Source organism: Cloeon dipterum, chromosome 1, assembly GCF_949628265.1.
Source record: "Cloeon dipterum chromosome 1, ieCloDipt1.1, whole genome shotgun sequence".
Lineage (NCBI taxonomy): Eukaryota > Metazoa > Arthropoda > Insecta > Ephemeroptera > Baetidae > Cloeon > Cloeon dipterum.
Window position 1 is genome coordinate 29,437,392 of NC_088786.1, and position 22,619 is coordinate 29,460,010.

The following is a 22,619-nucleotide window of genomic DNA, read 5'->3' on the forward strand; positions in this document are numbered from 1 at the left end:
CAGGGCAAAAATTCAATTTGAGCTGCTCGTCGTGCAACCAAGCTTTTTTTCTTTGCTGCGGCCGAGATAAGCATTCAAATTGGGCACAAACTATGCTCGCAATAGTTTACTAAATGGGCAGCATTATGAGAGGTTAATTTTAATTCAAGATTAGATACGCCGGAAGGGTGGAACGGAAAAATTGTTTACCTGCGCTCGCCGCGTGTTATCATTTGAACATGCAACGGCTCACGTCGATTATTGGAACACGCTGCTGGTGAACTGTTCGAGACACTTTTGTTTAATTTCCACTGCACATGCGATGCTTTTCTCCTGCCGAGAGCAGGGCAAACACGACGGTGCGCGCTTTGTTAGTTGGTTTTTCATCGGAATATGCCATGTGAGTTTAACGTAACATTTAAAGCTGATTCCTATTCTCCTGGAAAAATGATTTTCCCATAATAATATTCGGGCACTATTGAAAGACCTCTAGCGAGTAATAGGTGCCAGTTAATTCTGATAGGCTCATCATGGAAAACTTAAGATTATAATGGAGAAACTTTGGCATCTCCCATTTTTAGTATGTTATTCAGCTTTATATCCAATGCTAATGATCTGATAGCGATGTATTTTTTTAAATGGGTGGTTTTAACAAACGTGATTCTCTTAAGGGGCGAGGGATTCTTGATTTCTTTTTTCTTTTGTTTTTCGGAATCATGTTCTTGAAAAGATGACTTGTTAAATGCTTAAACAAATATCATGATGTCGTATTTTTATTGTTTTTCAAATGCCATTTCAGATTTACTCAAGTTTGTAAATTAAATTCAAATAGCAGTAATATTAACTTTCGCCAAATGCTTACCAAGCAGAAAAAACCTCATAATAAAATATCAAACACGACGCTCGAAAGAACAAAAATGACAATAAATTTTGAGAACAAAGCAATTTTTAGGTAAACCTTATAGCTCTGCCAATAAAAATCAAGAGAGAAAGAGTTCAGTCTGTTCGAACTATGAAATATTCGTTTCTTTTCTCCGCGCGCAATAATATTATCTTTTGTATGCCGTTGTGAAATCAGTAATTCCGCTCGGATGCCTTTTTACTTTTTATGGCAACGGGGTAAGAAAAGTCAGTTCAGTCAGGTGCCGCGCTCCATCGTTGTAAATTTTGCATACACACTCGCACGCTCTCTCTCTCTCTCTCTCTCTCTCTCTCTCTCTCTCTCCGCGCTATTTGTGCTCGCGCATATGTACATGAGTATGTACCGAGTACATACTCTTTCCAGTCGCGTCGTCTCGCGCGCGATTATATCAATAATGTGAAATAAAACGGGAAATTTACATGCGAGTTTGACATAATGTGTACTTTTATCCCCACAGCGCGTTTGCTGCTGTAACTTTCAGAACGAGCGATATTCCACTTTGCTAATTTGCTGCACTCTGAGTGAATTTTAATATTTCAATGCAGATGCGAGTTGCCGACGAAAATTTATGAGATAAGAAAAACTGGTTATTTCTTAGCTGTGCTTTTACGAGCGTGTGCAGCCAGTGTGTTGGTACACTTTTTTGTTGCCAGCAAAACATCTTGGCGGTTCTTTATTTTCTTTGCACGCGAGCAAAGTGCAGCGCTTGCTTAGCTGGAAGAAATTTATTTGATCTGGATTCTCAGGCAACCTCGTTTTGTGTACAAACCAATATATATAAACATGCATAATGTTCTTTATGAACCGTTCCAATCGATTGATGCATTAAATCAACATAAAGTTGGAATCAGTTGAATTTCTCCGACTGAAAAAATGTGGAAAATAAATAAAAACGACCGTTGAAATATTAATAATGGTATCATCCATAAGCTGTCTAGCTAAAAGCTCTTCTGTGGTGAACTAATAATATTGGAAAGAAGTACGTTATAGATTTGTAATTGTTTTAGACACATTTTCAGTGAGACAATTTTAATAAATTTATTTAGAATTATCTTTCATATATAGGTTGTGATGTGTAGAGAGTTATGTTCAGTCCTTCGCCCTCTGTTCCATATCCAACCAAATTCCTCCTTCCGCATTCAACAGGAATTGTTTTATGTTGAGCTTCACTGGCAGCTGCGTTTTCGAGTTGACTTTCACCGAGTACCTTCGCAAAAATGAGAGCAGCGCCAGCTTGTCTTGAATCAAGGCAAAACGGTTCCCTATTTTGAACACAGTCGAATCAGTCCTTTATCATGATTAACCTTTGGTTTAGATTACCTATGCACTGTCTAGGCCCTTCTCCGAACGGCGTGTAAACATATTGGTACTTGTGCAGGGCGTCATCAGCGCTGAATCTTTCAGGGTCGAACCTTTCGGGGTCAGGGAAGTACTTGGCATCATTTTGCAAGGCGTAGTTTGGTATGGTGATGATAACTCCTTCGTCCAGCGTTACTTTAGTGCCTGGGATTGTGTATTTTTTTGTGCAAACGCGACCGTGGATGCCTACGACTGGATATTTCCTCATACTCTCTGAAATTTGAAAAGAAAAATATATTTTTGTCCGCAAATTTAATTTTAAACTATCCACATTCATATCTGATATAAATCACACGCAGAAAAAACGAAGGTTAGATAAGTAAACCGTTATATACTTCATAAATAAATATTGTCACTGCTCTAGAATTATTGTTTCCAAAGAGAACACGTAAATGAATCACATTTGACCTGGTGGAAAACAGTTTAAGCGTTAAATAACCGAGCATACAGCAGAGAAAAAACGTATATAACATCTGAACTTGTAGAAGCATAATCAATGAAAGATCGTAAGCTAAAAATGTTCTAGAAACTAATTGGATAAAAATATGAGTTAAATATATCGACATTAGTTCATCATCAAATAAAATCTTGATCGTGAATGCAATTGTAATATTTCTTAAGTCGAAATTTCGAGCATTACCATAGAGAACCCATTCCAAATATTTCATTTCTCTCAGAGCGTTGTAGGTGACTTTGCCGTCATTCTGCATTAGAAATTCATCTATCTCAAGCTGCACTTTTCTTTGCACTTCTGGATTTAGAGCAAGTTCGAGTAATGCGAAAGTGGCTGCTGATGAGGTATTGTCGAAGCCAGCCAAGTAGAATGCGATCAATAGAGCAGTCATGTCCGTGTCGTCGAACTCTGGAAATTTGAACAAGTTTATTGTTCGCGGCAAAATTTCTCAACTCTGCAAACACTCACTGAAAGCAGTTTCAGAAGGGCGGAAATTTTCTTTGAGACGCTTATCCTCGTCATCGTCATCAATAGCGACGTTTCCCTTTTCTTTCAACTCGATCAGCAGTTGCAAAAAGTCTTTTCGGACGGTGTTGGTCTTTTTTCTCTTCTCAACCAAGTCTTTTGTGAGTTTGAAAAAGAAATCTCTCAGATCGCTGTCCAACACTGTCAGTTTTAGTTTCAGAGAAATCTGGGGAATCAAGATTTTGCTACTCAGCAGATTTTAATTAATAAAATTTTTAGTTACTTCTGGCATGTATGCAATTAGAGCCAGCTTCATCGCCTGAGTTTTGCTCAGCGTCGCCAACCGCTGTCCCATCACTCTAAACTGATTGTGTGGTTCCTCTAGGGTGTTACAGTCGATTCCGAAAATTGTTGACCCGACCATATCAGTGAAAAATCGCCCAATAAGCTCCTATTTGTCAACAAGTGAGCTCTTTTCACAGGTGCTCCAAACATCAAAGGCCATATATACCTTAGCATCGAACGCTTCCTTGGCGGCCGCCACTTTGTCCAAATGCTTCTCGAAAATCTCACTACTTTCTAGCATCAAAGGAAACATCCCTTTCAGCTTGCCCGAGGTGAAAGTCGGAATGAGTTTGAGCCGCAACTCCTTCCACCTTTGGCCAGTCGAATGGAACATATTTCTCGCTTGTAAAGGATCTCCTCCGATCTATAAAAAAACGTTATGATTTCTAAATTATGATAAGGTCAAAAAAGGAAACAAACTCGTAGTCCGTGGTCAGTGAAGTGTGAGAAGTCCTTGACGGTGATCCTGGCGATCAGTTCAGGATCGAAAACCATCAGGGCGGGTGTTCTGCCCTGGAAGTAACCAATGAATGGTAGGCCTTCGTACTGTTGGTACCATCTCTGAGCAATGTTCACGATATGCTCTTTGATGAGGAAAGATGAGGTGACAGAGCCGAAGATGGGCACTGGTTTGATGAACGTGACGCCCTTTGAGCTCCAGTAGTCAAAGTGCTTTGTGAAAAACTTGTACAGTAGGAGGATGCCCAAACACACAAGAGTGAAGGTGACCTGGAGAGCGAACGAAACTTCCGGCAAAAAGGTGGCCATTTCCTACCAAGCCCTGTTATTTCAACAAAGTGTTGTGCCACACACTCAGGGAATCTATCGAATTTATATTATCCACCAAATCATCGATCAAAGATAAAAAAGTAAAAACCCTCTACTGATAAACATCATGCAGGTGGAATTATTTTAGTTTTACTCAATGTCACCACATGAGTTCGCATTTTACCAAATATATGAACAAGTCAATTAATCCTTAGATAAGGATGACAAAAATACATGGAATCTCGATGAATTGAAGATTTGCACATGTCACAATTCATTATCCTAAATGAGCATTAACAGATAGGAAAGATAAACAAATTTTGATTGATTTGTATATGATACAAAATAATTAGAAAAAATTGAAAATATTGTCTTCTGTGACAATGCGAGATCTCGTCGATCACGAACATAAAAAATATAAAAGCTGTCTGCATGTGGTTCAAGTTTTTTTTAATTAAGTGGAAAGGAAGTAAACGAACGTTAAATAATTTATTTCCAATCATATGACTGGGACTCTATAGTTTCCAATCGTCTGCTAGGAAAATTGAGCATTACCCAGTTGTATATCACTAATAAAAGAAACACACTAGTATAAAAGCTCGAATACAAAACTATGCACAATCGTTCTTCACATACTAAATTCTTTAAACTTGAATTAATTATATATCTTGAGAAAAAATATTGCTCTAAAATGAGAACACCTTGACCAGTGTGAAAAGCGCAAGAGCGCTCACCTCTATAGCTTTCTCAAAGTTGCACAATGATTTGTTAATCTGATTGGCTCTGCAGGCGCATAAAACTTTAATCTCGAACTCGCTCGCTCTCGTTTTAAAACCAAGCGTTGTTTGTCCGACGGATAAGTTTCAATCCTCTGGGATGCAATTATTATCTTGTGGTTGCTCACGTACACAGAGTAATATCAGTGAATTAATTTGCAAGTGTTGGACTAAACTTGCAACACCTGAAGCAAGCACTCGTGTGATTCGGTTGCAAATTCTCTCACTGTCTCTCAGGATCTTCCTTTCTCTGCTCTCTCTCTCTCTCTCTCTCTCTTCTCTCATCTGAAAATTGTTTCTTGCACAAGAGACAGCTCCTTCCTCTCACTTCTGAATTCTCGTCGGCGGCGTTGAATAATTTTGCACGTCTTTGTGCCTTATGCGGCAGTTTCTCTCTTTGCTACCGCTTTGCGTCATTCCTCGATGGCAACGCTCGCCCACTCGTCATTATTCCTCTCTGTTCTCACCTCAGCGACACTGTTTTTGCATCAGCCAAGAAGCTCTCAAATGTATTACCGAACTCGGCATATTCTTGTATTGCTCAAGATAATATATTCACCTTAAATTTATTTAAATAAAAACTCGACGATTGTGAAAATTCTACTTTATTATAGATGCGTTTCTTAAGAGGTCATTTCCTTGATTAAATAGCGTGATCAATTGGAAATTTTTTTAAAGTGAATGGTTTTAGAGGCGTTGAGCATAAAAATTATTATGCAGACTAAACCGAAGCAAAATCTTTATTCATATCATTGTTCTGCTGCGCTGACTGAAAAATGCACTTAGCGTTATTACTTGCTACATTGCGAGGAAAGATATACTATTTTCCACCTTGTCTCGTCAAGCTTTTAAAATAATTGTCAGTCTGAAATAAACGCATTACAAAATAGATGTTCAGTGTTTTAGCTTTTACAGAAAATACCTAATTCATTTCTATATGAGGAAAGTCTGCAAGTTTTTTATTGCCCCAGTTTGGATAGAAAATCAAAACTCATACTCGCACCAGCTTTTGTTTCCCACTGTTGTCATCAGACAGAAAACCAACAAATCTGTGTTTGTGAGTAACAAACTATAAAAAAAAGTAAATCCGCACAGCAAGAGAGGAAAGAATAAAAGAAATGAGAGCGAAAGAGAGAGAGAGACACTGTGTTACACTCTTATAAATCCGACATTTGTACTCGTAAGCATCTGCCGGCGCGTTTTTTGTTGGTTGGTGTAACAATAATGAGGCCGCAATACATTTATAACACACTTTAGAGGCGCTGCGGCACCGACTGTGAGTGTATCGCAGGATAAAATAATGTTTGCTAGTTGGTAATTAGAGTAAGGAGGGTGTCTCTCGCGCAGTTGCTTTTGTGTCTCCCTGTTGGGACTCGCTCTTCTTCGGAAAGAAAGCCTGATAACAACTAGGTACACGCTCATAAACACATCGCCGCAATTATATTACACTCAGCTTTGCATGTTCACGGCGCCGTTTCCCATTACTTCGCACCAGAGAGATGAGCCGCAGGGGAAAGAAAGAAAAGGCCCGGATTATCTCTACTTTGCAGCAAATGCATGCAGACTGACAGTCACATTCATCTTCCTGCTTGCCATCTGGAAAAGTGGACATTGAGCTAATTCCCAGGAAATGCGCGAATGTATGAAAACACACAGAAATCATTAAAGAAGAATCAGGAATTGTGAAGCTTTTTACATTTCAGGATTTTGCTAGATTAAGTAATGTATAATTAAAAAATTAATATGATTTTTTGAAAGGAATAAGAAATATTTTTTGAAATTTGACGTTTCTTTAAAATTCAGATTCATAAAAATTAATTTACCTCACTAATTAATAAAGTTTTGAAAAAACAACATTTAATTGAAGGAGCACTCTTAGGTTTGATTCACAACCAAACTATATTTGCACTCGGATACTGAGGTTTGAAGGCAAGCCGATTTCTTAGAATTTCAAGTGGCACGAACAGCTATTCCAAGACAAGCCTATTATTACCGAACGCTTTTTTGGAGAACATTTTACAACGCAATTATAGGTTGGACGAAACTGGAATGAACCGGATTTGTTCGAGACGTTTCCACTTTGGATCGCTTCTGGTGCAAAAGATGCGGTGAAGCGCGTAACACAGCAACAACCGCAAATTGCGACTCCGTCTGCGAAACCTCGTCTTGTATTGTAAAATTATTTTAAGACGTGCTGCTCGGGTCGGCCGGGCAGTCATCCCATCAAGGTGAATAAAACAGGTTTGTATTCGCGCATATTATTCACGGTGATAATGCTGCGACTTCAAGATTTTGGTAGCTACAAATCACATCACTGAGTCGGAAATGATTTAATTTATTAGTTGTAAGATCATAGTAAAACACACGTTCGTAAAACATAATCTCAAATGGTCATTGTTTTCATTGTTCCCATTGAATGTTGCTTTCACATTAATTCTTTATATTTGATGTGATAAATAGAGTAGTTTAATTTTGATTGGAATATTACTGTTATTTTATATAATGTGTGTTTAAGTAATTTAAATTCATTTTGTGTTATGCTATGCTCTTGTTTGAACAAGACCTTTCATGTACTCTGTGAAATTAGTGAAGAATAAATGAATAAATTGACAAATATTCAACATTTCCTGTACATTTCTGGTTTAAAATAGATAAATAAATTGAAAACAAAAAATATCGAAAAGATCTCATCCTTATATTAAACCTCTAAGATTTCGCATAGGAAAGGATTGGAAATGGATAGAACGATAATTCAATCTTCACGGAACAGAAGACAAGATACACAGTTGTTATTTGCTATATGTATGAATTTTCCTAAAATCAAGAAATATTTAAATGGTAAGTCACGGATTGTTGTCCAGTTACACAGTTTCTACCTGTGTAAAAAATTATAAAGCTCAGGAATTGTAATCGTATTTTAGCAGTTTAATTCAATTCGATTCAAATTTTGCTTTATTCATTAAGTCGGAATATTTACAACGACTTTTGAATAGTTGTCAAGATCAAATTAAAAATACATCATCACATATATACTATATATACACATCTACAAGCACACGTCTTTCCAGTCACACGTCAAATGCTCATTAAAGTCATAAAAATTGTAGTTGCACAGTATTTTTTTCACCACTTTCACGAATAATTTATAATCTGAGATATCTTTCACTTCCTGCGGGAGTGCGTAATTGTAATAGTACCGTAATTGTATTTTAGAATATATTTTGTGGAACTGTAGTTAAGAGGACTTTAGGTGCTATACAGCACATTAGATGACCACTATTAACTTTCAGCCTGCCTCTCTGCATTTGCATTCGTTGCCAACAGCAGCTCTTCGCAAAGCGAAGTTTTCGCCCAGCAGAGTGCGTCACACCGATGATATAATTTACTGCGCACGTTATAGCTTCAGGTGAATCCTTTCCTGTCGGCGCCTACTTGGCCAAGGTCTCGGAGCAGCGCAGGCTTTGTTTGACTTCGCCTCTTCCCACAATCGAATGCGCCGCTTCACTCGCTTGTTATTGCGTCCATTCATTTACATATAGCGTTTTGTTATAATGCTAAGGTGCAGTCAATTTAAATCCTCCTCGAAATTGTTGTTCCGAATAAATCCTCACCACAGAACGCATGCAGCTTTTCAAGATAATCATTTCAAGTTCAATTTTATAATATAATTAGCGGTGAATATTTAATTAATTTGGGTTAAAATTTTTTATTATAGGCCAGTAAAGGAAAATTTTTTATAACCAAACACCACAATTTTATGATTATTCATCCACGTATTTATTATATTTAAAGTTTTTCATTCATTGATTACAATTATAAATTCAGCAAAGTACAAATTTTACAACATAATTTCATTAATTTTTTCAATCTGCGTGTAAATTTGACAGTATTTGGCCATCGAGAAACCAACCATAAATCCAAACTCGCTTTGCATCAAACAGGAAAGTCCGCCGCCAATAATTATGATATTTAGGTCTATTGGCTAATTTCATTAATACCGCGGTGATGTGGTTTGCGCATATTAAATATTTCAAAATAGGACTGCTACATAAACGCCGGCCGCATTTGGATTCACGTGCAAAATTCGCCCGCTCGCTATGCCTTCCAAATACATATAATCAAACTAATTAATCCACGTTGAACGCAATTCTGGTAATTGCGGTGGCCAATACGGTCCAAGCGAGTGTCGTGCAATGATGCTCACCGCACTACGGGAGTCCTTTACTGCAATTCTGAGTGAACATTTGCTTGCCACCAGAGTACATTTTTTATTTCGAGTAAACAAACACACATACATATCATTGGTTGTTTACAAGAGCAGCGGGAACACGCAGTGCAATGGACTTCAGCCACCCTGGAGTGGTGACCGCACTGGAAGCTTGCGTTTGAAGATTATATGTGTAAGCTCTTCTGCCGGCAGTAGGTCAGAGTGTGAGTAATTCTGCTCCAGGATAGAATAATTGTAGTGATTATTCAAATCCAGATGTGAGCTGTAAGGATTTGATTAGATTAAAGGACTGAACAACTCATTCACTGAGAATCTAGCAGCACACCACCAAGTCCCATTCATATAGTCGAGTGATGTTATACGGGGCTCATACAGAACTAAATACAATTTGCTGGAGATGAGAGCATTAATTTAAAATCAGAAATTAATTGAATTACAAGTGCATTGAGGAAGGAAACCATTTAACATTGTGAAATAAAGACAATTTTAGAATTATTTCGTTCAATGATTAGCTGAAATAAATCATGTGAAAGATATAGAACAAACTTACGAGGGAAAATGAGTTAACTATTGAAATGTCAAGTATAGACAAGTTTTTTGGCCGAAAACAATGTATTGGCTTAAATTTTTCATTTTTGCGCGGTACAAACCTCTTTTATTTTCTCGGCTTTTATTCGAAAACATGAACTAAACTGGAATTTTCTGGCTAAACGAAGTCCAAGGGGCCCTTTATTCAAGTCTCAATATTTTGTAACTGGTCTTAATTTTGAAACCCTATTATTTGTTTTCTATAAAATAAAAAAACACTCAAATGCTTCCTTCAGTTTTGTGTAAGCTGGTGTTAAAAATTCATAAAAAGGGGTAATTTTTAAGAATTTTAACTTTGAAACTTGATTTGACTCATATGTCTTGACTTCATCTGGTCCACTAAAGGGTTTGTATATTGATTGATGCATTTTTACAGTAATTAATTTGATTGTTAAGTAAAAATGTGCTGCTTTTTAATTTTAATCAATTTTAAAATATTTTTCCTTTCAAGATTTAGAATCTTTTCGTCAAATTCATCGACGTTTGGTGCTCATCAGACCAAGTGCTTTCGGTACGTGCATAGTTAATTACTTTGTTTAGGGCTGCTTTACACAAATCAAAATTCGTGTTAGCTGGATGAAACGATTTGCTAACAAAGCTCTCAGCAGCCAACGTTCAATTTCCACCAAACGCCGCCACGACCAGTTTGATTTATAATTAATCAGCTTGCTCTGCAAGCAGCACGCGTAGCACTGACAGTTTTGATAAGCAAACTCTCACGTTCAGCGCAACTCCACGCCATGTTCGATCACAAATATTAGAAGACACACTGCGCACTATTAACGTAATGCAAGCGAGTACTCGTCGTGCATGCGAGCATGTACCAATAGATTGATTTTAGTGCTGCACTTACGGCGGGGAACAAACGTACAGAGGAGCAAATCGGCTTGTTGGCTGATTATGCAGCGTGGCGCGAGAGTTCTGCTCTCTCGTTCGTCTAATGCACTGCTTCCCCCGATGGTTGGATATTTGCGAATATCATAATATAAATCCAGCGCCGCCGCCGCCGCCGAGGCACCTGCTTTCCTCGGCACACACAAGCCGGGCGCAATCTTTGCGATTGCACTCCCCGCAACTTACGCCCTTCCATCATTTCATACGGTCGTTTTATCTGCTGTAGTGCCGGCTCCGATCCAATTCAATCATATTCGACCTTGGCATTTCTCTGTGAGGGCGTTTCAAAGCCTAGCTGTTGCCGGAGAGGCTCGACAAATGTGCCTTTACCTTGCACCTCAACTCTATACTTGACTTCCATTCATCGTTTGATTTTGTTTTATGAGAAGCTTGTTCTAATCGAATGTAAGAAGTTTTATTCCCGATATTGAATAAAAATTCAGTAGAATTTCCATGCTCCCGTCTTATTGATTTCTATAGTTATTGGAAATGTATTTACACCTGCTTTCATTCTAATATACAAAGCGCCAAAATTTTCAATTGAAATTTCATAAAGATTCCTCAGTGAATACCGATTTTTTCTATAGAAGTATCCTGTAGAAATATGTGATAATAATCACCTGGCTACAACAAGGAAGCTGCCTGCGTATAATTGAAACTAAAAAATTTTGACATCTTCGTTTTCATCTGCCTTCATTGACATCAACCCATAAAGCATCAAGCTATACATATTGTATATTAAAAAAAAACAATAAAAATGAAACTCGGGATTTCATTTTGTTTTAAATTGAAAAGAAATGTTACATTTATCAACCTTTCTCAAGATGTTTTAAATGCTATTCATTAGTAACAATCTTGAAATTGCTTCGTTAAAAATTACCTGTGAGAATTATCAGTATTAAATTTGCCAAAAACATTATGTCCGCTCAGTTTCTATCAGTATTTGTTAAAAGCGCTAGCAAATAATAATTTCATGAAAAATTGATAGAATTAACTCCTTATTGCCTTAATTGCAATAGAGTAGAATGATTAAGAAAAATATACTGCATAATAAAAAATATTGATTTAAAATAACATTCAACATGTTGTGTAATACATAATTGATGCTTAAAATTTAACAATAATTGTTAAACTATTGAATTGTTGAAATTAAATTTCAACCGTAATTTATGCTTAAAATTTAACAATAATTTTGTTAAACTATTGAATTGTTGAAATTAAATTTCAACCAGTGAAAATTTTTAAAATTAAATTTTTGCTTTTCATTTTTGATGTCGTCTTGAGTAAAAAACAATGTATTTTCAAAGAAAAAGATCAGTCAGATTTGATTCACAATACGTTTTGCGACAATATTAATAAATTGCTGATAAAAGGAATATAATCTTTTAAACCATTGTAAGTCCTGGAAATTAATAATCATTAAGCTAGTGAACAGAAGCTAAATTCATATCATTCGCACTTGCCATTTTCCTCTTGGTCGGGCAAATTTTCTAGGATAATTTGCTTCCCTCCAGCCGATGGATCGTTATCAATTCGATTCAAAGCGCACGTTGAAGTCGGACTAATTAAGCAAGTTAATTTGCCCCGAGGCGAGCAATTGCCGATGATTTGCCCGCGCATTGAGCCGATCAGACTTTTTGCAATCAGCTATGTGAATGCTTTGCCATATTAATCGGGGCTACACGGTGCCAGCCCGAGATGGATTCCAATTGGAAACAACTCTCTACGTACGCCCAACATTAACAATATGAGCGATTGCACGTAAGAGGGTGGAAAATGACGTTTAAACACGTGCTCCGTCCCTTTTTTACGACTTTGATTGGTAGACGTGCATCGCCTCTTAAACATAATCGTGCAATCGACATAAATGTTGTTACGTCGTTAAAGTTCGAATTGAGATCAGTCTTTAATTCCCTGTTCGCGTCGATCGCAGCTTCTTGAACGCACGCGGGCCGCCGCCTCGCAGGCAATTATTTCATTTGCATTATTGAGTGAGCCTCGTCGGCTTTTTGTGCCAAGCCATCTGAATTGCTAAGCAGATTGATTTTCATCTTTGAACTCGCCCGCAGCCACAGGAGTGAAGAGGCTTCTACTTAATATTTCGTCTGATGTAATTCTGCGTGGTTAATTCAATCAGCTGCCTCAAGAGAAGCGCAATGGCTTGCAGCACTTCAGCTATTGTGTGCTCAGGGGAGTCAGTATTTTACATAGCTCAATAGGCTCTAAAGTTTGTGGGAAAATTCATCTCTGATCAGCTTATCCCATTGATTTCGTAAGTAAATTATTTTCTTACTCTGAAACTTACTTGCAGAAAAACATCATTAAAAGTCCTTTATTGTATATATTTTTCAATATTTTCGATAGGCTTGGTCGCTTTGAAAGCGGATATCAAAATCTTCTTATATTTTATTAGGTCAATCCAGTTGAAAAGCCCTTGACATCTGTCCCCTCTGTGAAACGTGTGGTTCAGTGAATTTTTGTAACAAATATATAGATTTATATCACAGCCCACATCCTGTCCCTCCCAGCCAGCGTGGAGCTGCGGCGGTGACAATCAACGATCACCTGTTCGCGGCAAATGTCAGCTAAAAGCTCAGTGTTCGCGGTTCTAATATTTTTTAGTGTGTTATATCTCTTAGATGTGAAGTTTGTAACTCAGGAATTTCGACCTAAGGTCAACCAGACCACGAATAGCAGCACGATCAAGAACTACCAGTGTCCCGAAGGACCAATTGTGGCCGTCCTGGGCGCCGGTCGCCTTGGAAATCAGATTTGGGACTACGCGTCCACCTGGAGCGTGGCGAGGCGATTGAACCGTACCGCCTACGTGCAGGATTCCATCATCTTAGGATTGTCCAAGATGTTCGAAAACCTGAGTTTGAAGCCACTAAGCGATTTCCAAAAATGCAGACAGCCGCTGCCACCGGCAGTTCCTTTGGATAAATTGTTCCCCATGGAGACCTTAGGTCGAAGGTTTCGGGCTCGTAATTTGCTCCTGCCCGCGTTTTCCCAGCTGTTGGAGGTGGTTTTCCCAGACAGAGAGCTGCTACGCAGAGAGCTCAAGTTCAAACCAGAGTTGGTTGCAGAGGTGCAGAAGACAATCGAAGAGGTTGCAGGACGTGGAAAGATTGTTGTCGGCATTCACGTTCGTCGCGATGATTTCGGCACGTTCTTGCCACTTACGTTTCACTCTCAATTGGCAACTGAACATTATTTTAAGGTAAGTCTTTATCATTGATATAATTGGTATGACATTTTTTTTAATAAAACTTCAGAATGCTATGGAGTGGTACAGACAACAATACGGCAGCTCAACCTTCTTTCTCATCGTCAGCGATGACCTCGGGTGGTGTAAAAGGTTGCTAGGTAATGACTCCAAATTGGCATCGAAAACCCCTAGCCACGACTTGATTCTACTTTCGATGTGTGATCATACAATAATTGATTACGGAACTTTTGGATTCTGGGGTGCATTTTTTTCCAGAGGGCATACAGTTTCCCTGAATGTTGAACAAAATGTTACAAGTGTAATGTCTGCAAAAGCGAATTGGACACTTTTTGACAAAGAGACACTAAGTGTAATAGGATGAGAAATTTATTTGATTTTTTTACCGATTACTTATTTAATGTAAGGATTTTTGTTCTTTACAAAAAAATACATTTCATTATTTTAAAACTTTGCCTTCGAATTTTCATTAATTTTCCAGTTTCTTTGCGAAATATCGAATTTACTGAAACCAAAATCAATATTATTAGGAATGTTTTTTTCAAAAGTAGTATTTTCATCACCCAAATATTTCAAATGAAATAAATTAATAAACAGACTCTACTTAGCCAGCAACAAAAAAGCATCGCAAAGCAATTTATAGACACATTATTTTCAATTTTTTCTAATTACCGCGCACCAAGAGAGCTATGTTTGCATTGCATTCGAAGTTTTCATCTCATGTTATTTTGTTTTTATTAAACTATGGTGTTTAATTGATTTTCTTAATTAAAATACTTTTTACCATTGAATCACAAAAGATTGAATTGACCTAACTAAATCAACAGCTAGTTGGGAATTTGCACTTGGTGGTACGTGCAAGTTGGGAAGTGGACAAAAGTTGGGAGCCGGACATTGATGAATGCCGAGCAGGTCGCACAATTCTAATGAGACCAGCGGCAGCACTACTAACTAGGCGCTCTGTCTGTGTCTCTGCAAGTGTTCTGTGTTTTAACTGTGCGAGGCACAAGTCGTTCATTACCAGAGCGCGCCGTCTTTTGACGACCAAAGATCCAGCAACAGCAGCAGCAGCAAGACGTGGACGTAATTGTGCAAGTTTGCATTCTCGCAGCTGTTTGCCTTTTCTATTAGCCTGTCCGAAAGTTTATCTTGGCGAATATAATCTGATGCTAATTCTTAAAGGCGCGAGAAGGGAGCATGCAGTCGGATAATCCGCGCGTGCTTGTTTCAACACAAACACACAGCAAACTCGCTGCCGCCGCTTTCTTTAAGGTGTTCCGTGAAAATTACACTGCTTTCGTCCTTAATTGCCACGCTGCTGTCGCTTCTTCTTGTAAATACACGCGAACGAACCAACGCCGCCGACGCCTTCTAACTTTGCATTTTGCAGACATGTGTGCTGGTTTCACTCGAGGATACAGAAGAAGGGCAATTTGCATTGTCGAAACTTTGAGCTAACTTTCTAATCTTCAGAATGCGAAATGAGAGGAAGAGAGCTGCATCGATTAGTTCAAATTGAAAATTTGCACGGCACTCTCGTTAGGCAAATTGAGGAGAAACATTTTTTGCTCTCTGCTCTTTTGTACCTGTTCGTTAGTACGTTTGATGAGACTAAAGGCAGGAGCAACATTTGCCATGAAATCTAGCTGACGGCTGAATAAAAAAGAGGCAAAATTGCTGATGACAATTTAGAACTTTCAATTTCAAATATGTTATATACATGACAAAAGTAGATTACTCATGATTAGGACGTACTTGATGACGTCCAAACTGGTCAGGAATTAAAACGACGAATTTAAAAAACGACGAGGATGAAGCCTGTTTTCATTTATTTTCAAGACAAAAGTAGGTTTAAGAAAATTATATTTATGTAATCTACTCCTACGCGTTTTGAAAGGCTTCAGCAGGAAACTAAAACTCGGCTGCCAAGAGCCACTTATCAACACCATGCTCCGATTTATATAAGAATGATCTACAATAATATCTAGGCAATATTGATTTTCCTGAACCTGTACATATGCCACGTGTTGCTGGCAAACGTAATGTGATAAAACCGAGGAAAGAGAAAAGTAGTTTCTAATGTTTCCTCGCTAGCAGTAATTAAAAATGAACATTTTCCTCCTAAACCTGGAAAAGGAGAAGGGAAAAACGAGAAAAGAGAGCACTAAATCTTAATTAAAATGCCTGCGAGTGGTGTATTGTGTAAAGGCACACGCAGCCACGCTACACTGTTAAACTAAATAGTACACTGTTTCCCGAGATCTTTTGGTTCGTGCAAAGTAGGGTAATGCTCATGGATATTCAGTAATGGATTTTATCACAACATAAAATCGTTTGTATCTCTTCCAAAGAAATAGCGAGAGGGTTTTTTTGGGTGCTTTTCCGATAAATTTTACTCAACCTTTTATTCATTTACATTAAAATGCTATAATTTTTACTTTGGTTTTATGAAAATTATTAGCTAAGGAACATTTTGTTACTTACATTTTGGGTCGTCAATGCGAAAGCAATTGCAGAACAAAAGAATCAAAACCAAGATAGTTTCAAAATGGTAGGAACATTTTAATGCCACTTCTTAACTCACAATCAGTCACTACCGAAGCGTGAGAGCGTTTGGGTGCAGCGGTAAATAAGGGATTTAAAATTGTCACATAAATTGAGATTGTTTGAAAGTGATACATAAACTGCGTTGTAACACACAATATTAAAGAAAAAAGATTGGCGATAGGGAATAGAACCAAACGAATCCAAGTATCAAATGTGAGAAACACAGAATTCTTTGGGTCACTAACACTTTCGTTTTTACAGTGTAGAGTTCAAGAATCCGCGCTGTGCCAGCCGTTTGCAATTAGCAAATGTGCGGTCGAGATAAATCCATCTCAAATCTGAATTAGCAAAGCTGGTGAGCTTGCTTTATTTCCCTCTGGCTGATTAAATGAGGAAAATAAGCCCGATGAACTTTGTATATCTTTAATAAATCCTATTATTGCATAAAAATGTAATTTAAGATCATTTGTCTGTCCCTATATCCTTATCTGAATGCTCAATACATTCATCTATTTATTATGGAATCACGTCCAGCGGTGGCAAAATTGCATTTCATTCCTGGAGAACTCCTTTCCCAGCAACAATCAATTAATTGGTGCCTCGTGCTGAGTTCATGGCTTGTGACCACCGTGCTGAAACTTTGACAAATATCTCGGCACGCACCGTGTGTGAAAATTGGCCGCAGTCGAAGCAATTACCTGCACTAGCAATTTTTATTTATCGCCATTCGATCTCAAGATTTTAGGATTATGCGACTGCCCCTGATTTCCAGCATGAAATAGAGCTGTATTTTCTAAGAATAATTACCGGTTTGGGAGTCTTATCATAATCAAGGGACGAGCTATCTTTAAAACGGCAGGAGCACCTGCTTCGAAATTAGACCAGCATCTGCAGAGACGATATATCGCGTACATAATCCATTGAGCAGGCCGTTTAATGGAACAGAAATAAAACCACTCGGCGCGCTCGGGCATGTGCTCTTAAACGGGAGAGGAGTAATTATAGGAAAAGAAAATTCTCAGCGTGAAAATGGTTTTTAAGCGAGTGGCCTTAATAATTACAGCAACTTAAGCCACGGCAACGATAAGAAGGCGAAAGTGTTTGGTTAGAAAATCGCTAAAGCGTACTCTCGTTTGATTTTACTCAAATTAATCTCGAGAAAATCGCTTCGCAGCGCCTGATGACTTATAAAATTGATTGTGAGGAGAGAGGAGACCCGCTCAAATGAGAGCGGTTTAATGATTTCCCATTTTTTACTCCACGTCGCATGCAAACAAATTGTTTTTATTGCTGCCGATTTGACGTCAATGAACAGCCAGCACTAACGGCTCAAAGTTCGGATGCTTGTTGTAAATCCGTCTTTTAATAATATAGATAAGCGATTGAAGAGTCAGTGGTTTTAGCCGGCAGCAGCAAAAAGTTGCCTTGAACTTAGAAGTTGATGTGGCATTATTTGGGTCACATTTTTTGCCACACATCCTGTGTGAAAATGCGAATCCTTCAATTAGATGGTTATTTTGGGATGACCGTGTCCAGTTTACGAAGGTCTTGACGATCTTCAAGTAATTAAATTAATAATTCATGAGGCTTCATACACGCATGTCATACAAAAATCTTATAAATTTAAATTATTAAATTAATTCCATTGTTTCTCAATATCAGTGCTGTAATATTAAACCTCTTTTTTAAAATAAAATTTCCGATTTAAAAATGTCTCTTGTTGTGATATTTAAAACCAATAATTATTTTTTGCAATAGATCCCACAGGACAGCACTTGGGGATATTATATCCTTTAATAACCATGTAGTAAATGGGGTTTGGCTCTTGATATTATATATTTCAGTAGTCTGTCGATGATGTGATTTGCATTTCCATCATCTCCCTCCTTTATTCTGGTGTCATTTGATCGCCTGATCAATATAGGGAAGCTGAGGAAGTGTACAAGAAACATCCGTTTTTTGTCTCCCTCCAATCTTTTCCTGCCCTTGCCGTTTCTCACCCCCAGACGACACCGAGTCCAATTAATTCGCAGAGAGGCAGCAGAGGCTCCGAACTCTTATTTATTTTCTCTCAACAGGCAACACGCAGCGCACCCTAATTGTCATTGACACCCGGCCAGACAAAATTTATGTTTATACTCGATCCTGCGAGCGGCGGGCGAACTCTGGTCTCGCTGCTAACGCTCGCCGCGAAGTTTGGGCTGCGCAAAAAACGGCGTGCGAGTGCAAAGTTAGACGCGACCTGAAAATCGAGATATCTCTTTTTGCATCCATCGGCAGCTGATGACAAAGGATTTCCGCAGACTCGACTCGTGTGCACAAGTTGGATATCAAGTTGCAAACTGACCGCACCGACGAGCTCAGTGTTGTGCTGCGGATTTAAATTAAATTTCCTCCGGCGCGGGAGAAGTGGGTCAGCGACGTGAGGATAATGTCTTCGGAGGCGGCCGTAAATTAATAAAAACTCCACCTATCTGGATTATTCGACCAAGATCAGGAAGGAAATTGCCCCCGCTCGTCGTTCCATGTGAAAATAAGGCTGCACTGCAGATTATATACGCTGGCAGCATCTTCTTGGAACACATTTCTTGGCCAGCCACCTCGCCATTGGCATGGCTTACAAATGAAAAAGCAAATGGCCCTCGAGTGTTGCTCGCCGCCGCCACCGCCACCGCCGCCGGCGGAGATTTAAAAGTGCAAAAGCGAGCCCTTCTCTTTGTCTCGCCCTCGCTATTTGGCCCGCCCGCCTGATGTAAAGGGTGCGAAAAAGAGCAAAATTAAGTGTAAATGCAAATTTGGCACTGCACTATGTGCGAATGTTAGGCTCGCTAGCTCGCATTCAGCACTTTTCCCGCTGATACGTAATGTTCCCCTTTTTTGCTCACCATAAGTTCGAAAATGCCTCGTCACGCTCTCTTTATTTGGTTAAAAGCTTCCTTTTGAAGTAAAAATGAGGGTTTCCTGCGAATTTTTTTGCGGAGAAAGTAGCAAAAGCATGCCCACATTTGGTTTGTTTGATTCAACCTTTTTTGTTTCTCCACAAACGTTAGCGTTGGTTTATAAAATTTTAAATAATACAATATGCACAGGAAAACATCAGCTTGAGCAGTGGGTGGTAGTTGAACATCGGTAAACAATGGAATCGCGCAGAAAACTCATTCTGAAATTTTACAGCATGAACATGATATCTAAATAACATTAAACTCGCATATATTTGAAACGAAATAAAAATAACCAAACAGGTAGTTTTTTAAAGAGGCGAAAATAAAATCCAGGAAAGTGACCATCAACCAAAATACCGCGTTTACATGTTTTGTGGTATTATGAATCTGAAAACAATTTTTTAATCATATGAGTCGTTCCGCAAAAAAATCTTTTTTAATTTTGCTGAATTTACGTTGAATGCTAGCCTGTTTTAATTGGAAAACTGATCTTTACAGTCGCCAATTTAATCGTTATCCTGATTATCTTCCAAATGTAAACAGCTCCCTAGCTCATGCACCAGCTTCTGGTGAATAGATTTTGTTTACAAAATCCAGCTCATCGAAAACTTGGCAAAATCTCGGAACTACTCCGTGCGCGCTCACAAAACCCTTTCCCTACCGCCTGTGCCAGAGCCTCAGACTTGGCGGCGTAAAAACCCGCGAGGGTGGCTTGGTGCATACGTGGCTGGGCATCGATGGATGGCCAGCAGTTTATTTAGGATACGGCCGCGGGCGGAGACAAGGCACGGACGGATGTATGATATTTTATAAGCAAAGTCCAGCAGTATAGCGGTGGTGGCAGCGGAAAGTGGACCAAGAATGTGCGGTGGTGGAGCGCGACGAGAGAGTCCCAGGGTGTGGTGAGGGGGTGCATGCGCAACTTTGGGCCCGGCCGCTCTCGCCGCCGTTCGCCAGTCGCGCAGAGGCCTCCCTGCTGGCAAAAGCGCTCTCCTGCCAACTCTGCTATACTGCTTTATTCCTCTCACTGTCTGTCCCCCTGCTACTGGATTGTTCGCTTATTAAAGTCGCCCAGTCTGTCGTCGTCGTCGCGCGCTTTGTGCCCAAATGCCGCCGAGTGAGTGCCAGCTTCTCCCCCGGCCCTCCGCCGGCTGCATCGGGAAATGAGTCGCCCGCCGTCATCGTCTCTGGACCACTTTCATCCCCGCGAGCGCAGCCACAAAGGTATGTCCGTCTTTCTTTTCAACAAACTTCCGACGGCCGGTGCGGTGCGGATGTTCGCCGCGCTGCGGCTGTTTGCTCGCCGCTATTAATTCGCGCGCGCTTTCGATTCCAGCTTTCTACAGCGGGAAAGAAACGAATCTTCCAGGCAAATCACTTGGACAGTTTCAGATGTTTTTTAATTGATATATATCACACCTTTCTAACCACTTTTGGGACATTTGATTTGATTTTGAGATAAAATAAACATGTTTTAACCAATTCAATTGGAAAATATTATCTTATCATCTAGTCTTGAACTGACACTCTTCATACGAGTAATTAGCAAATTACAGAGAGTTGATAAAGTGAGTTTAACGTCATCGACAAGATAGCAAAAGCAATTAATAAGCTCTATTTCCTTACTCTAAATAATCAATTAATGAAATTTCCAACCAGAAACAATTTTTACACGACGAACGACATAAAATCGTGCGTCTGAAATACCGTAATCATGAGTGGCAAATTAAATCACCGATTCCTTTTCATCATTTTCTGAATATTAATTGAAACGCCGCCTTATTATGAATAATGAACGGCTTTCGTTCACCTGTGCAGCTCATTAAATTACGACTTTCCAGATTATCAGGCTAATTAAAAGTTGGGCGTTCGGGCCAAAACTTTGGCACGTCAAAAGAGAGCAATTTTTCACTTTCAATAGTCATGATTTTCCTTCTACAAATCGAAACTGTTCCACCGAAAGTACATTTTATCACCGTATTGAACGGAATAAAAAATCAGCCCAAACTTCTCGTTTCGTCTGACAAGAGCAAAAATGAACTGCAATGGAGCTTGAAGCGGAATGTATAAAAAAGGTTGTTTGCTTTACAAGAGGCCAGGCGAAGAGCAGAGCTCTCTTTAATTGGGGCGGCAGCGAATTTTCCAGCTAATGCAACTCGAGTGGAAAGGGCAACGATTCTCACTGAAAAATGTCAGTCGGATAGAACCACAAGTCGTATATCAAACGCGAAATTGTGCATTAACCTTTATTTTTATCAATATCACAGGTCGAGTGCGGTGGCAGCGCATATTCTGCTTCAGCTATCAACTCGAATCGTGAGCGACAAACAAATGCAATAAAAAAAAACTATAAAGAGCTGAACCACACACAGAGATAATCGGTGGAACTTAGAGCTCGGTTTGTGTGTGGAAATAGAAGATAATTAGTGTCCTGCTGCCATGTGTTTATAAACAAAGCCCAACACTTCGTTTATCTTTTTTGAGATAGGCACGCGGCGTCACCAAACTAGGACGGCAGATCAAAGTCCGATCAGATTATTAACCCCTTTTCTTTTCTGCTCACAGAGTGATCACCTAAAATTGGCATTAATTGGTATCTCGTACTGTTAGCAGAGAGGATTAGACCACGGCCCACGGTATTTTTCAGAGAAGTCAGATAGTCAATTACTCTCGGGTCCAAGGGTGCTCAACATTGTTTTTCATTTAGAATTATGATTAGATAAACGTTGACCGTTGTTCATGCAAATGATTTATTGCTATGGAATTCGATTGGTTCGAGTCTAAAATTAATTATTGACTGCGGAATATTTGCTTTAACTAGAATAGAGTTGTGTTGAAATCGCATAATTTAGGCAATTATTAGTCAAAATAATTTGTTCCTGTTAATGAGGTTAAATGGAATGGAAAAGTCCTCATATAACACAGTTTTCCCTATTGTGTCAACATTCCAGCGCCATTGGAAAACGTTGTATGCTTGAAACAAAATTGATTTCCAATAGCGTAAACAGATTGATGCTGAACGAAATAGGAGGGGGATATTAAAGATCAACGATCGGCTCTTCTCTTAAACACATAATATCCTCAATACATATTTGAGAACAAATTTTCACTCGAGGTTTGTTGCAT

General features: G+C 38.9%; 3 protein-coding genes across 5 annotated transcripts in view; 2 read left to right on the forward strand and 1 right to left on the reverse strand.

The window, feature by feature from the left end:
- Window positions 1-1,913: 1,913 nt before the first annotated feature.
- On the reverse strand, window positions 1,914-4,529 carry LOC135948483 (probable cytochrome P450 6a13). 2 transcript variants are annotated; one of them, XM_065497786.1, is made up of 7 exons: window positions 3,945-4,529; window positions 3,691-3,888; window positions 3,463-3,630; window positions 3,183-3,405; window positions 2,901-3,122; window positions 2,217-2,473; window positions 1,914-2,158 (listed from the first exon to the last, which is right to left on the reverse strand). In XM_065497786.1, exons 1-7 carry the CDS (start codon window positions 4,290-4,292, stop codon window positions 1,991-1,993), a joined length of 1,584 nt encoding a protein of 527 aa, XP_065353858.1. In that variant the 5' UTR covers window positions 4,293-4,529; the 3' UTR covers window positions 1,914-1,990. The 2 variants fall into 2 exon arrangements, with proteins under 2 accessions (XP_065353858.1, XP_065353857.1); XM_065497785.1 differs by having other exon boundaries at window positions 1,914-2,163; window positions 2,222-2,473; window positions 3,945-4,514.
- Window positions 4,530-13,341: 8,812 nt separating this feature from the next.
- Window positions 13,342-14,380, forward strand: LOC135948101 (galactoside 2-alpha-L-fucosyltransferase SEC1-like). The gene is made up of 2 exons (XM_065497175.1): window positions 13,342-13,998; window positions 14,054-14,380. Exons 1-2 carry the CDS (start codon window positions 13,357-13,359, stop codon window positions 14,366-14,368), a joined length of 957 nt encoding a protein of 318 aa, XP_065353247.1. The 5' UTR covers window positions 13,342-13,356; the 3' UTR covers window positions 14,369-14,380.
- A 6,046-nt stretch (window positions 14,381-20,426) lies between these two features.
- The window catches only part of LOC135947955 (dipeptidase 1-like), an 84,043-nt gene continuing 81,850 nt past the window's right edge, over window positions 20,427-22,619 (forward strand). For both annotated transcript variants that reach the window (XM_065496968.1, XM_065496966.1), the window contains exon 1: window positions 20,427-20,717. The gene's annotated coding sequence lies outside the window, so the exon portion shown is untranslated. The remainder of the gene's footprint in view (window positions 20,718-22,619) is intronic.